The following is a 15,294-nucleotide window of genomic DNA, read 5'->3' on the forward strand; positions in this document are numbered from 1 at the left end:
GGTGGTATATGCAAAAGTGTCTGATACAGTGAACTTAGGCAACAAACGTTAATTTCCATCTCTAGGAAAGAAGCAGAGAGACGACAAATAGGGTGACAGGATTGTTTCCTGCAGCAAGGAGTAGAAAATAATTCTACACATTTAGGGTATTTGAAATGTTATATAATATTAAAAGTCCAGAAAATCTAGAATTTATCACAATGTTAGAAACAGTGCTAAATGCTATTTCATTAATTGTAATACATTATGAAAGCAATTTGCACAAGTCAGGAATCAACACATTATATTAAATGAAGTTTTAATGAAGAGAAAAATACTCTACTCCAAAACATAATTTATGTTAAAAAAGACATGAGAAAATCATCTTCCTAAATGTTTAGGTAATTGTATAAAATCTACCAAGGACACATGAATCAAACAGGTAAAATGCAATAAAACAGTGCATTTTTTAAACTGTAAAAGTAAGTTGAAATCATAACTAAGTTAAAATTACAATTTTACAAATAGTGAAAATCAGAAGCTATAAAAAAAGTTGAATCGATAAAACCTGAGATGCAATGCAAAATCTAGGATAATAATGCAGGAACTAACTGAAGAGAATGCCAGAAAAGATGAAAGCTTTTTGAGGAATGAGAACCTCATACAAATCTCATGTAATGCATGTGGATCTTTAGAACAAAAGTAAAAATCATTGAAGGTGTCATAGGAAAACTTTAATCACTTCTACATAAATAAGAGATGTAAAGTGAAGAAGCAGAGGAAGAGACAGGCACGGGGGCTTATGCCTGTAATCCCAACACTTTTGGAGGTAGAGGCCGACGGATTGCTTGAGGTCAGGAGTTCAAGACCATCCTGGCCAACATGGGCGGAACCCTATCTCTACTAAAAATAAAAAAATTAGCTGGACGTGATTGCACACGCCTGTAATCCCAGTTACTTGGGAAGCTGAGGCATGATAATTGCTTGAGCCTGGAGGCAGATGTTGCAGTGAGCCAAGATCATGCCCCTGCACTCCAGCCTGGGTGACAGAGCAAGATTCTGTCTCAAAAAAAAAAAAAAGTTCAAAACCTTTAGAAAATACTTGCTTTCTATTTCTATTAAAACTGACTACTTGAGATTATCAGTAGCAAGACTCCATGACATTTTGATTCCAAAAGAGAATTTTAAACAGCTAGTGGATGGCAGAACAACAACAACAACAAAAGTTACTTCCCAGCTTCAACTTCAGTCATCTTTTCATTACTCCACTGCTTCTAACATTCCACAGGACTTTACTCAGAGCGGATTTAATGCCTTTGTTCCTCAGACAGTAGATAACAGGGTTCAAGGTTGGAGGTGCGACAGAATAGAACACAGACACCAGCAAGTCTAGAATAGACGGTGCATCAGACCCTGGTTTTAAATAAGCAACAGCACCTGTTACAAGAAACACAGTGACAACAATGAGGTGAGGCACACAGTTGGAAAAGGCTTTGGATTGTCTCTGTCTCGGTGATATCCTTAACACAGCAGAGAAAATGTACACGTAGGAAACCACAATGCAAACTAAACATGAAAATGCATAACAGACCCCAGTGGCCACACTGACACTAATGATGGCATGTTCTTTAGAACAAGTGAGCTTTAATAGGGCAGGGACATCGCAGAAGAACTGATGTATCTCATTAGAGCCACAAAAATTCAGAGAGAATGTTCCAGCTGTGTACAAGAGTCCCAGGGCCCCTCCGCTGAGCCAGGACAGAGCCATCAACTGGACACAGAGCCCTCTGCTCATGACAGCCTCATAGTGCAGGGGGCGGCAGATGGCAGCATAGCGGTCATAGGACATGGCAGTGAGGATGCCAATCTCTGATCCAGCCAGCAGTACCACCAAGAAGAGCTGCAACACATACCCCAGGAAGGAGATGGAGTCAGTGGAGGTGACAGAGTTGAGGATGGATTTGGGGACTGTGGCAGAAATGAGACACAGGTCTAAGAAGGACAAATGTCGGAGGAAAAAGTACATTGCCATGTGGAGACGGTGGTCAAGAATCGTGAGGAGAATGATGACTAAATTCATCAGCACAGCCGCAAGGTAGATCAATGAGAAGAGCACAGCGTGTAGCCTCAGGAGCATCCAATTCTCAGTAAATCTCATAAGCAAGAATTCCATCATCTGAGTCTGATTGGTCATAATTCAAAATTATAAGGGCCCTATTGAGTAAAGGAAAATAAGTGTCATACTAATATTTAAAAAGATCATTTGTTTCTTCATTTATTGAATGAAGGTAATGTATAGCATCAAGAGCTAGACAAAAAGTTTAAAAATATCAAGCAATTTATATTTCTCATTGACTCACGTGTAAAACAATTGTGGGTATATCAGTCTAACACTTAGTAGTCCTGGACTAAGATTCATTGTGAAAGAAGCAAAGAACTTCACTCATCTCCCTCATTACTTGAAACGACTTTTGAGTGATTTTATTTCCATTGGGAATTACAGGGTTGGCTATGCAATTATATACAACTGTAACAGGGCATACCTTTTCATGTATAAATATCCTGGTTAATGTAGTTTTGTGTGTATTAAATGTTATGAATGAAATTTCTGCTTGCTACTTACTGCAATATTTAAAGTAGTCATTATCATCAGGTGATACTCTAATTTACTATCCCCTTCTCACTGAAGGATATTAAGATTATTCTCCCATTTTTGCATTAAAGTTTACTCCTTTAGTGAAAATGTGATTATAGTATCATTTTTTTCTTTCTTTACTCCATATACATAGCATAGCACAAAAATTAAAAAGTACTCAAGTTATTTTCACAAATCAGTTTTCAAATATATAGTGTCATTTTTCATGAAAAGAACAAAACCTGAGACTTAGCCAGATGATTAACATAATATTCTAGGAAAGATTTAATTAACCACAGGAAGCGACAGACAGGGATAGCTACTGCATCTAACCAGAGATGCAGTGTGCCTCTTATGTGAAAGCCATTCAGAGCTTGTCATCTGAGATCACTCGCACACCCCAGAGGGAGGGAGCGTTTTGGCAATGTTTTTCCCTCGGATCATCTTGTCTTTAGAACCTCTCTTGATTTTACTTTAGTATCACTTCAATGGCAATTTTTTCACTTTCCCCTTTGCTTTCCAGGCCATCTCTAAAACACACAGAACAGAAAACAGGATGGACGGTTTGCTAGTTGGGAAGCAGCTCTTAGGGTGTGCAGACACTGCTCTAGGTTTTATTCTCCCCAGCAGGCCAAACAGAGGAGGCTTTAAGTTTGGGACAGCCATGAGTTTGCTCATGTTGAGTTATAAGTCAGGCTCCCCATTATTGCTCTAAAGCTACGGCCAGTGCTTTTTCCAACAGGAACACCCAAAGTTTGCAATAAATGAGATTTCCATTTGCTCTTGAGTCTTTTCAACTTAAAAAATATTTTACTTTTGTAGACACAAGAAGGTCTCACTTTGTTGTTCAGCAGTTTTTCAACTGAAATAGAATGTAGCGGGCCATTACAACATACATTCTGCCCCTTCTCTATTCACACACACACACACACACGCACACAGCTGAGAGGATGAGCAAGAATAAACAGAGCTTTTCCAGGATGAGCAGTCGTACCTCTAACCTTCATATAACACGTCCATTTCAGTACAGGTGATTTTCTGAGAACTGAATTAACAAGTGATTTGAAGCTGAAAACGGACCAGGCATGGTGGTTCATGCCAGTAATCCCAGCATTTTGGGAGGCTGAGGCCAGAGGATCTCTTGAGGCCAGGAGTTTGAGACAAGCCTGGGCAACAAGATGAGATCCCTCTATGTCTACAAAAATAAAATAAAATACTTTTTTTTAATTGAAAAGACTCATGAGCAAACGGAAATTTCATACTATGTTGCAAACTTTGGTTGTTCTTGTTGGAGAAAGCACTGGCCCTAGCTTTAGAACAATAATGGAGAGCCTGACTCATAACTTTTCACGTGAGCTAATTTCATGGAAGCCCCGAACGTAAAGCCTCCTCTGTTCAACCTGCTGGGGGAATAAAACCTGGAGCGGTGTCAAAATACCCCAGGAGCTACCTCCAAACTAGCCAACCATCCATCCTGGTTTCTGTGGCATCAGTCTGCGTGTTTGAGACGGCCAGGGGAGCTCAGTGAGTGAGTGAGTATCCTTTTGAGTTCCTCCCACCCCAATGATGTTTGACTTCGATGCTAGATTTTTATCCCTTCAATCTCATTTTTGATTTGTGTTTCACCTTATTTCACATGATTACATATGAAATGAGTGATAGCATTAGTTTAAAAGTCTGTGTGCTTTTCTTTACAGACAACATTAATAACAATAAAGCTTTGCCTCATTATATTTATATACTTATTTGGTCCAGGGAAATTCCACATAATTTAATAAAAATATGCAACCTGAGTCTCAATCAATCTAAAACTTGGAAAATACTTATAATGCACAAAATAATCCTAAAATCAAGGGGTATTAAGGAGGCTGGGAGAATAGGGTAAGTTCAGGTTTATATGTTTCTTTACCATTTCTATATCATATTAACAACAAATTTTGTCACTTTTGTCAGGAATATGAGGAATGAAGAGAATGAGAGAGCAAACAGGAAGAAGGGAGGGGAAGGGAGGGAAAGAGAGGGGAGGGGAGAGGAGGGGAAGAGAGGGAAGGGGAGGGGAAAGGAGGAGAGGGAAGGGGACAGGAGGGGAGGGGAGGAGAGGCGAGGGGAGGGGAGGGGAGGCCTATATGGAATCTTCAGTTCCGGAAAATATTTCCATTCTTGAGTAAAATCAATAGAAGCAGTATTCATAACAAAGGCTGATGAGAATGCTTTCCCAAACAGTTCTACATTTAAAATGATTTCAGAAGATAAGAAAATAAAAATGAAATGTTTAAGTAATTTAGGACTTCTTTTCACAGTTTTCGTTCAAAGAGAGCTCTAGTTTTCAATTCTTAGGGAGATCTAGTGAACGCTCCAAACAGTTTCCTATAGCTTACCGATTCCTGCTTCAAGACCCCAGCTCCCCGGGTTAAACTCACAATGATTTCGATTGAACACTTCTGTCCTCTACGTATCAGTATTTGATTCTTTTGTGCAGTCTCCAAGCTCTGCCTGATGTCCTCTGTTTCAGGCACTTCATTCTCTATGAAGGAGCAAGGCTTTTAAAGCAGCTTTAAATAGACTTTCATTGACTACATGGGACTCTCCCCGGAGGTCACACTTTTACTTGTGCTTATATTTTATTTCATAGGATTTAAAGCCCTGGAGACCCAGCTCTTCACTCCCACCTCAGATCTGAGAGGTGATGCCACTACCTTTTCCTCCAGTGAGATGGAAAAGAGATCTTTCTGGGTCTCATGAGAATAAACCTTTATTTATTGCATCCATAATAATATGTGACTAGTGGACCCTAGACATTCATTTGCATGTAACAACTTAAATTTAGGTGTGTGTACACAGAATCTTTAAATTGAGTGTAATAATCTCAGTCCAGTTTCAACTGAGAAGGACACTGGGAGATGCAGTGCTCTGACTTTGGGGTCTGCAACAGGGATTTGTTTAAGTCCTTGAACCATCACAGTTCTCTTGGATCTTTCTTCTCCCCTCTCACCATAGATTTAAGCCTCCAGTGAAGACAGCACCCCTGCAGAGTCTCACAAATGACTAGAGATGCCTGGATAGAAAGACCCAAGAGCACCTAATTTCCAACATCTGTTTCATTCTCAAGTGATGCCAGTGGCATCCTCATGGGCATCCTACAAGTTCAGGCTTCTCTCTTGGAAGCGGCAACAAAATGAAAGTCAGCAGAGTCTTCTCCAGGGTTGGGATGAGGTGCAGGTTGTTTTCAGATTTTGATCTTGTAATATTCTTCTTATATTCACAGAATTTCCAGTTATTTTCTCACTAGTTTGCTTTGAATGACTGACTTTGTAGATATCCTGGTGGACACAGCCTCTATGCTGCCTAGAGCTTGTTGCTGTCATCCAGCAACCTCTTGTGGACACTCCACATTCATCACGAAGTTGATGTTTAGATTAGACCTTCTTCATCATCATTTTATGACATTTCATAAGAGACATATGACATTTCATAAGAGACATATGACATCCAACCCCACAGGACACCATTATCTACACTTTAAAAATTAGCTTATCAATTTTTAAGTCATTCCTAGGGATTTTGACAGGGACTGAATCTAGATTCAATAGATCCAGAGTGGTAGATTCTAGATTCAGTAGGTCTAGAATCAGTGTAGAAAACACTGTAATTGTAGCGACATTGAGTATTTTGAGCATTAAAGATTGCATATTCCTCCATTTCTAAGTTTTTAAAAGATTCTCAGAAACGTTTTGTTATTTCAGTGCACATCAGTACACAAACCCCAAGCTCATTTTGTTAAATTAATCAATAAATACTTCATGAGTTTGATCCAAATCTGTATTTGTTTGTTCAGGCTGCCACGACAAAATACTACGGATGGGGTGACTTAAACACGCCATCGGTGAGTGGATGTTTCTCACCATTCGGAGGCTACACATCTGAGATCAAAACGTCAGCTGCCTTGGTTTCCTCTGAATCTTCTCCTCGCGCTGCAGATGGACACCGTCTTGCTGCCTCTTCCCGTGGTCGTCTCTGTGCACGCGTGCCCCTAGGTCTCCCTGTGTGCCCTAATCCCTATTCTTATAAGGCATCAATACATTTAGATGGAGGACCACTCTAAAGGCCTCACTTTATCTTAATAAGTTCTTTAAAAGATTTTTCTCCAAATACAGTCACATTCAGGGGTATCGGAGGTTAGGACTTCAGCAGATGAATTTTGGAAGGACACAGTTCAAACTGGAACATAATATAAATGGTATTGCTTTTGCTTTCCATTTCCATTTTTTTTAATACCATGTCACAGTCTGATTTTTATCATGCAACCTTCTTAACTAACATAGTAGCTCTAGTGGCTATTTTGTAGATTTCTCAAAATTTCTATGTAGATATTTATTTTGCGAGGAAAAGTTGCACTTCTTCATTTTCTTTTTTTTTTTTCCTCACATTTTTTCACTACTTGGCGCTAAATAGAGGTGGTGAAAGAATAATCCTTTTTGATCCAGATCTACAGAATAAGCATTCTGGCTTTCAGCATTAACTATGATATTAGTTGCAGGGTTTTGTCTTTTGTTCATTTTGTTGGCTTTTGTTTTTGTTCTTCTTGGTTTTGAGTTAGCAGATAACTTATTCAAAAAGATTATTGCAATAGAATCTCCCCAAACATGATACCTGTAGTCGTCTAAATGGTCAGGCAGAAAGGGATTTTGTTATATAGGGAGAGTAAGGAAGGCTAGAAAGGACACGGAGTGAGGGAGTAGAATGAGCAGGTACCATGATTGAACAGATAAACAGGAAATGCCTTTCCTTAAGGTTCAGAAGGTTTGTAAAATAGGAATGGTTCCATAGTCCAATGCATTTCTTTGGTTTTTGTTTCTTTTCAGATGCGTTTTATCAGTTTAAGAGGTTACCTTCAATACCAGGTTACTGAGGATTTTTGTCACAAATTTCTTCAAATCTTTCAAATCTGTTTTCTGATAATCAGGTAACTGTATCTATTCATTTTTTTGTCTTTAGTCTGTTATTATGGACACTAATCCTTAAATCTAGAGAGACAGGTGAATATAGAGAGTCACAGATAAGATCTGCTAAGTAGGAATGAAAGCCAGAGAAATAATAAACTGGAAGGGTCACAAGTTTTGACGAATTTCCGAATGCTCTCAGGATGGTGTGAGAGTAAGAAACTCCTGAGGGCCGCAGTCTCAGAGATACCTCGTACTTTCATCGGTTTTATATCTAGCAACCCCACTAAGGTTCTCAAATAAGCCAAGAAAGAATCCCTCCTGGATTGGCAAAAGGGTGGGAAAAGTAACCATAGCATGCCCAGAGCCTTCCCAGATCAAAGGACCACTGCAGGCAAAAAGACTCGACTACAAACATATCCTGCCTGGGGGAAGGGCGTGCTGAGTCTGAAAGAAGCCAGACTTTCAGACTTGCTTCTTCACTTAGCAAAATGCATCCAAGATTCATCTATGTTGTTGTGTGCATATCTCATGACTTTTTACTGCTGATTACCGTTCTACTGTATTGTTGAAGTATACTTTATCCACTCACTTAGTGAAGGACTACTTAGATTCTTTCAGTTTTAGTAATTATAAATAAAACTTCTATAAGCATTTATATGCAGGATTTGTTTGGGCATAACTTTTCAAATCACTTGGGTAAGTACCAAGGGACCAAATCACTAGGTCATTTGGTAAGGCCATGCTCGGTTTTGCCAAAAGAGAGGTTTTACTTCCAAATAAGAAGGACTAGGAAAGAGGTCCTCAGACCACTCCTTTTCTCCAACAGAAAGCACATGTGAAACCTAAACATAGTACAAAAAACACCTGAATAAGTGCTGGCAGACTGTGGCCAAAGTTTTCTGTTCACTTGGAGAAGTGTTGTAAGGGTGCTTAACCATTTAGTTTCCTCCATCACAGCTTTCAGTGTTGGGATTTGTGCAGTTTTCACAGCAACACAACAGTGGTGAGCTTATGATGCTGGTCAAAATGGATAGAGATAGATCTTTTTTTTTTCTGGATTGGGGCGCCAGAAAAGAGAGGCCTGGGGACTATAAATCTGAGTGAAGAGATCTTTAAAGTAAAATACAAAAAAAAAAAAAAAGTTAGGTCAAACTCTTTCTACCCACATCTCTGGCTTACCCCTGAATCACACATGCACAGAAAGACCGAAAGATATTCAGCCATACCAAGATCTAAATGAAATGGAAGCTACTACAAATGAAATAAAAATTGTAGTTCAAGACCAATCAAGAAATGGCTTGTTAATATGTAGAAATAATACTCACTTAAAAATAAAATAAAATGTAGAATCTCTACAATTCAGCATTCATAATATTCAGGATAAATTCTACCCATCATATGAGGAATCTACAAATTAAACCCATTAAGATGTGAAAAGAAAATAAATCTAGGCCAAACTCAAGATGAACCAGATGCTGAAGCAAACAAACAAAGATACTTATATTGGTCATTTGTCTCAATTCAGAAAAAAAATGTTTTCAATACATGTGAAATCTCAGTATACAAATGGGATTTCTCCACAAAGAAATAGAAACATTTTAAAAATAACCAAATAGAAATTATAAAATTGAAAATTTCTATTTCTGAAATTAAAATTTTACTGAGGGAGTAAGGAAATTGAAGATAGAGCATATAAATTATATAAGCTGATGAACTGGAAGGAGAAAAAAAAAATGCCAGAAAAAATAATTATAGATATAATGGCTGACATTTTTTGAAATCTGAGGGAACTAGAAATCTGTAGGTACAAGGTGCTAAAAAACACCAGTCAGAACACAAACAAAAATAACTCAAACAAAAATAAATAATAATAAAACTATTGAAAGCAAAGTATAAGCACCAATCTTTAAAGCAGCAAGAAAAAATGAATAATATATTACATAAAGGGAAAAAATACTGTGAATAATGAATGACTTCTCATTAGAAATGGTGATTACACAAAGAGATTAGAAAACATCCTCAGCATACTGAAAGGTTGAAAGGTTTGGAGGGGCAACTATCAATCAAAAATTTTATGTCCAGCAAAAATAAAATTGAGAATGAAGGAAAAATAAAGATAGCACTAGATTAAAAAATACTGAAAGGAATTTTTTGACAGTAAAACTGCCTGTAAGATATACTGAAGTAAGATCTTTAGAATGAAATAAATAATACAAGAAATATACTGAAATACTAAAAAAAGTTAATAGTATCAGACATGGTCATATATGGGGCATGAGAGTTAATTTTATGTGTCAATTCGATTGGGCTAAAGAGTGCCCAGATAGCTGGTAAAACACTATTTCTGAGTGTGTCTATGACGGTGTTTCCAGAAGAAATTAATATTTGAATAAGTAGACTGAGTAAAGAAACTCACCCTCACCAATGTGGAGAGGCATCATCCAATCCAATGAGAGCACAAATAGAACAAAAAAGCAGAGGAAAGGTGAATTCACACTCTCTTCTTGGCCTGGAACAGCAACCTTCCCCTGGCCCTCCAACATCAGAGTTCCCATTTCCAAATATATATATTTTTTATCCGGTTGGTTTTGTTTCTCTGGAGAACCCTGACTAATACATGTGTAAATGACAAAGATATTATTTTACAAGAAGGAGTGCATTATCAATTATAAGTAGAGTTAGAAAAAGTTAAGTATGTATATTTTCTCATTCCCGGGGCAGCTACACACAATAAAAAGCAGCTAGAAAACAAAATTTTAAAAGAAATTTTAAAAATTATTCAAATAATCACCGAAAAACAGCAGGAAAGAAGAAACGGAGGAAAAGAAAGAGGAAATAAAACAGCAAAAAACAAAAATTATCTGGCAGAGATACATTTCAAACAGTGGCTTAAAGTGTTTTGTAGCCCCAGGGTTAATTTTAATTATGGCTAACAGATGTTGGGTGCAGTTATGCAGAGTAGAAATAGGCAGGTTATATATGACTAAAACGTGAGCTTTTTCTGCTATGTTTGAATCAACTGATGTGTAAGGATTTGAGTTTAGTGTCATCAGCGCTTGAGCTAACTGTCACAGCCTGCTGCGAAGAAGTCAACTACGTGAGGGCCAACCTACAGGAGCCACCTTTGACTCATTTATATGATTTCCTGAAGATGTACCTCCTGTAGTTTAATACATGTTCACAAGGTTTCCATTTGGCAGCTTTGTTTATAACGACAAAATTTTGAAAACGAAATACCAAAACATATAGTAATTGTTGAATAAACTATTACCTTTATTTACACTGGAGTATTCTTCAACCATGAAAAAACAATGATAATGAAGGCAGTTTCCATAAACTGTATCTAATGTTTGCCAGCATTTATTACATTAAATAATCAAATGTAAGGGAGTATACTGCACGTGCTATAAGTAACAAGAAAACATGAGCAAATCTTTTTTTGTAAAATTAAAACATACGGACAGTAAACCAGTAAACCCTGAAACTGCTTTTCTGTAGATCTTGAGCAATGGGGTGGAAAGGACAGAGAATGACATTTCATTGAGAATAGTGTTCTGTGGGGTTTTTGTATGTATTTTTACTTCAGAGAAGCATATGGATTTTTTACATATAAAAGCTGTCAACAAAAGTAAAGGACAAAAAGCTTTAAAATTAAATGCAAACCAAATCAAATGAAATAACTATACTTCAAATGAAAAACATAACCATGTTCAAAAGAAAATAAAAAGAAACTATTCTAAGTAACTTAACCATAGGCTTAATATAAACTCTTAGTCTAAAGGGGAACAGAGCTATAAGCAAATCTATGTTATGTTGGCTTGTTGTATGTTTCAGGAGTCTTCATTTTTAGTGAAGTGCTCAAATGATTATTATGCAGTATATTACATAGTTTGGTTACCACTGTCCTGTAGCCTGTGGCTCTATGATAAGGGAATATTGGAATACTTTATTATTTTTCTGCTAAAAGATTGAGTCGTGTCCTTAACAGCGTAATTCAGAATGTGTTCTGACCTACGTTGCAAACAGGTGTTTCCTCCCTATGGAAAACACATGTGATTATAATGCGAATGGTCTTAAGAGATAATCACTTAACAAGGTGATTCAGAAAATATTGAAGACATTTTTCTTTGGGGAATTCTAAAGTATTAGCCAAGTGCCTTAAAAATAATTTGTTGCAGTCCCTTTGACTATAGAAGTTTCCAAATTATGTCAAATTTGAAATAAAAGAAAGGCAAGTAGCCTTCCTTCCTCTTTGTGGTCCTATGCATCCTTCCACGTGAAGAAACTCCCACAGCTTTGCAGAGCTCTTTGAGTCTTTTATCAAAAGTCTAGAGATGGAATCATGTGCTGTGTTGACACGGAGTTTATGAAAGAAGCTAGATGTTTTGTTTTCATTTCAGGTAATCAACTAACAAATTAAATCTTTTATTCTGGGAGAAATATTTCTACTCTTGTGTAGATGTGATGGAATTATCTCCTTAAGGACATCTGATGAGTAATCCTGTGTACATGTGGTTGAGGAATTGGAATTATTATACAGTATTAATTTCAAATTTCCATTGGTAAAATGTCTGTTCCAAAGCAAAATTTTAAAAATCTTGTAGATAGTAAGGAAATTTAGGGCACACAAAAAAACAATTAAATTTAATGGCCAGTTTCTTTATCCTTCCTCCTCCCTTTTGTCCTTCCTCGTGTATTTCTCCAGACTGACCACTGAAGCTAATAAATGTCTTCAGAATTATTTAATCACTCTACCACATTTTTCAGGTTCATTGTATACTGCTTCTCCACATGTGATCCAAATGTCCATCACCTTTACTTTATTTTTTAAGCTTCTCTTCCTGAAGCATCTTCTCTACAGATCTTTGTCCTGTATTTCTTCTCTTCATTTTGTGGTCAGCCCCCAGGTCACCCACATAGAAAGCCCTTTCATCTGGTTAATCTCTAAAATAACACCTTTTTATTTTCATAATGCCTGCCCCAATCTGAGTTTATCTTGTTTACTAATTTATTTGTTCTTTTTCTGCCTCCTCCCATTAACAGCAAGCTCCTAGGGAAAAAAAAAAAAAAAAAGTTGTATATTTTTTAAATTTCTACCATCTAGTTTGATGTCTGATATATATGAAACATTTTTCTGATCTTTTCAATAAAGAATAAATAACTCTACATCAGTAACTAATAATTGAGGGAAATATTTTAAACACTGAAAGAAGATATTTGATAGTTTTACAAAGTAAATTATGGAAAACTGACCATGATCAAGAAAAATTATTCAGTTAGGACGGGAAAGCCATTTTATCATGGTACCCTGTCAAAATTCCTTTATACACAAATCAACCACCCTTGTAACGATGTGGCTTTAGTACACATGTGCACATTCAAAGAACATGAAATTTTGCTAAATAATTCATTTTTCATTTCTACACTAATGAGATATTCATTATGTTAGAATTGTATGACCTCAAGATAATACAAACATTGAACAACAAATCCTAGTTTATTTTTCCTTGCTTACTATCATTAGAATAAAGAAGGTTATTTACCTATGTGAGATTATTCAATACATCTGTGTGACTTTATGTTTGTAACATCATATGATAATTGATATTTTGCGCCTGTGTAGGATATTATGGATACTAACACAATCTAAAGACATGGGCCTTTGGATTGCTTTTCTGAAAGCAAAGGATTCATCATGAAGCATGGCATAATAATAATTTGATGCAAATTCTCAGTGGGTTGGAAAAGCTTCTGTGTTTAGTCAAGTTATATGTGTCTTGTAACAAATTAAGTTTGAGGCTATAGATTAGGTAAAACTCTTAGAAAGTCTAATGGAATTTGCACATTACTCATGGAGTTTATCTTTAAAAAATGAACAATGAAGTTTTAAGTAAATGGAGAGCCATTTTAGGTAGACTCCTTTCCACTGAATATTTTTGTGTATCAGTATGACTCTTGCTAGTCTGTATAGATTAATTTTTTAATTTTTTTCTCCTTTTTTTTTTTGGCATATCTTCTCACCTTGACAGGCACTGAAGAGAATCTAGTATGGCCAATGTCACCTTGGTGACAGGATTTCTTCTTACGGGGTTTTCTAATGTCCAGCAGCTGCAGATTTTATACGGTGTGCTCTTCCTACTGATTTACCTGGCAGCCCTAATGAGTAACTTTCTCATCATTACTCTCACTACCCTACACGTAAAGCTCCAAACACCCATGTACTTCTTCCTGAAGAACTTATCCTTTTTGGATGTCTTCCTGGTATCTGTTCCAATCCCAAAATTCATTGTCAACAACCTAACCCACAACAATTCCATTTCCATTCTAGCATGTGCCTTCCAGCTACTTTTAATGACTTCCTTCTCAGCAGGTGAGATATTTCTCCTCACTGCCATGTCCTATGACTGCTATGTAGCCATCTGCTGTCCCCTGCACTACGAGATAGTCATGAATACTGGTGTCTGTGTGTTAATGGCAAGTGTTTCCTGGGCCATTGGAGGGCTCTTTGGTACTGTGTACACAGCTGGCACATTTTCCATGCCTTTCTGTGGCTCCAGTGTGATTCCACAGTTTTTCTGTGATGTTCCTTCATTACTAACGATTTCCTGTTCTGAAACACTCATGGTAATTTATGCAGGTATTGGAGTTGGTGCGTGTTTAAGCATTTCTTGTTTCATCTGTATTGTGATCTCTTACATTTATATCTTCTCCACTGTACTGAAGATCCCTACCACTAAAGGTCAGTCAAAAGCTTTTTCCACATGCCTCCCCCATCTCATTGTTTTCACTGTTTTTATCATAACTGCTTATTTTGTTTATCTTAAGCCACCTTCGAATTCACCATCTGTTATTGACAGGCTGCTCTCTGTGATCTACACTGTGATGCCTCCAGTATTTAACCCTGTAATCTACAGCCTGCGGAACGATGACATGAAACGTGCTCTGATAAGGTTGTTGCAAAACGCATATGGCCAGGAGGCTTACTTCATTTAACACTTTCAAGTTCTGTCAATGATACAGTACCTTACAGATCACGAGAAACTTTCCTAATTTTTAACTTTGGAAAGACCTAAGAAAAGAAAGCAACATACATTTTCTTTTCCCTGAAGAAATAAATACTCAAGAGCCTAACTGACTATTTCTAAGGTCACTTAATTGCATTACATCAGGATAACATATAGTGTTAGGGTAATCATTTGATATTCTTCTATGACAAAGCATTTCTGCCTTTGTATTATAACTTTCTGAACGAATTGGTTATGTTTAACATGATGTTTTCATCTTTGGTCTCTTATTAACCTATTTTCTCTATTTTATTCACTGAGAACAAATTAAAAATGCTGAGGTGATTCGATGAGTACAGTATAATGCATTTGCACTACCCAGATAGAACTCACAGAATCTAGTTAGTGTTGAGCAAGAACAATATTAGGCAAAAATAACACAGGAAGCTAAGGCCATTTTAGAGTTGTGCCCAGATCTGTAAACAGTCCTCAGGACACCTAAAGCAGAGGTGAAAAGACATGTCTGAGCCAAGGTCTCCTAGGCAAATGGTAGTCACCCAGTAAATAGTATTTCCAGAAAGAGACCAGGCAGAGTTCCCAAGGTCTAAGAATTGCGTGTTTCTATGTGTCTACATGTCTATAATTCAGAAAGGCCTTTACCTCTCCCTGTATAAAGAATAATGTTTTAAATCTGATTCTGGACAGAAGCTTGGAAATGTGTTAAAATGATTGC

At 37.0% G+C, this 15,294-nt stretch overlaps 2 protein-coding genes across 2 annotated transcripts; one reads left to right on the top strand and one right to left on the bottom strand.

The window, feature by feature from the left end:
* Positions 1–1,217: 1,217 nt before the first annotated feature.
* LOC117076211 (olfactory receptor 14K1) lies at positions 1,218–2,173 on the bottom strand. Its single transcript, XM_033199449.1, has one exon. The coding sequence runs from the start codon at positions 2,171–2,173 to the stop codon at positions 1,229–1,231; it is 945 nt and encodes a 314-aa protein (XP_033055340.1). The 3' UTR covers positions 1,218–1,228.
* An 11,393-nt stretch (positions 2,174–13,566) lies between these two features.
* On the top strand, positions 13,567–14,774 carry LOC117075217 (olfactory receptor 14A2). The gene has a single exon (XM_033197371.1). It carries the CDS (start codon positions 13,606–13,608, stop codon positions 14,548–14,550), a length of 945 nt encoding a protein of 314 aa, XP_033053262.1. The 5' UTR covers positions 13,567–13,605; the 3' UTR covers positions 14,551–14,774.
* The last annotated feature ends 520 nt before the right edge of the window (positions 14,775–15,294 follow it).

Source organism: Trachypithecus francoisi, unplaced genomic scaffold (assembly GCF_009764315.1).
Source record: "Trachypithecus francoisi isolate TF-2019V2 unplaced genomic scaffold, Tfra_2.0 Lachesis_group5, whole genome shotgun sequence".
Taxonomy (NCBI): Eukaryota; Metazoa; Chordata; class Mammalia; order Primates; family Cercopithecidae; genus Trachypithecus; species Trachypithecus francoisi.

Bases quoted from the DNA above. Each gene is read 5' to 3' on its own strand.
- LOC117076211 (XM_033199449.1), bottom strand. From the start codon at position 2,173: ATGACCAATCAGACTCAGATGATGGAATTCTTGCTTATGAGATTTACT.
- LOC117075217 (XM_033197371.1), top strand. From the start codon at position 13,606: ATGGCCAATGTCACCTTGGTGACAGGATTTCTTCTTACGGGGTTTTCT.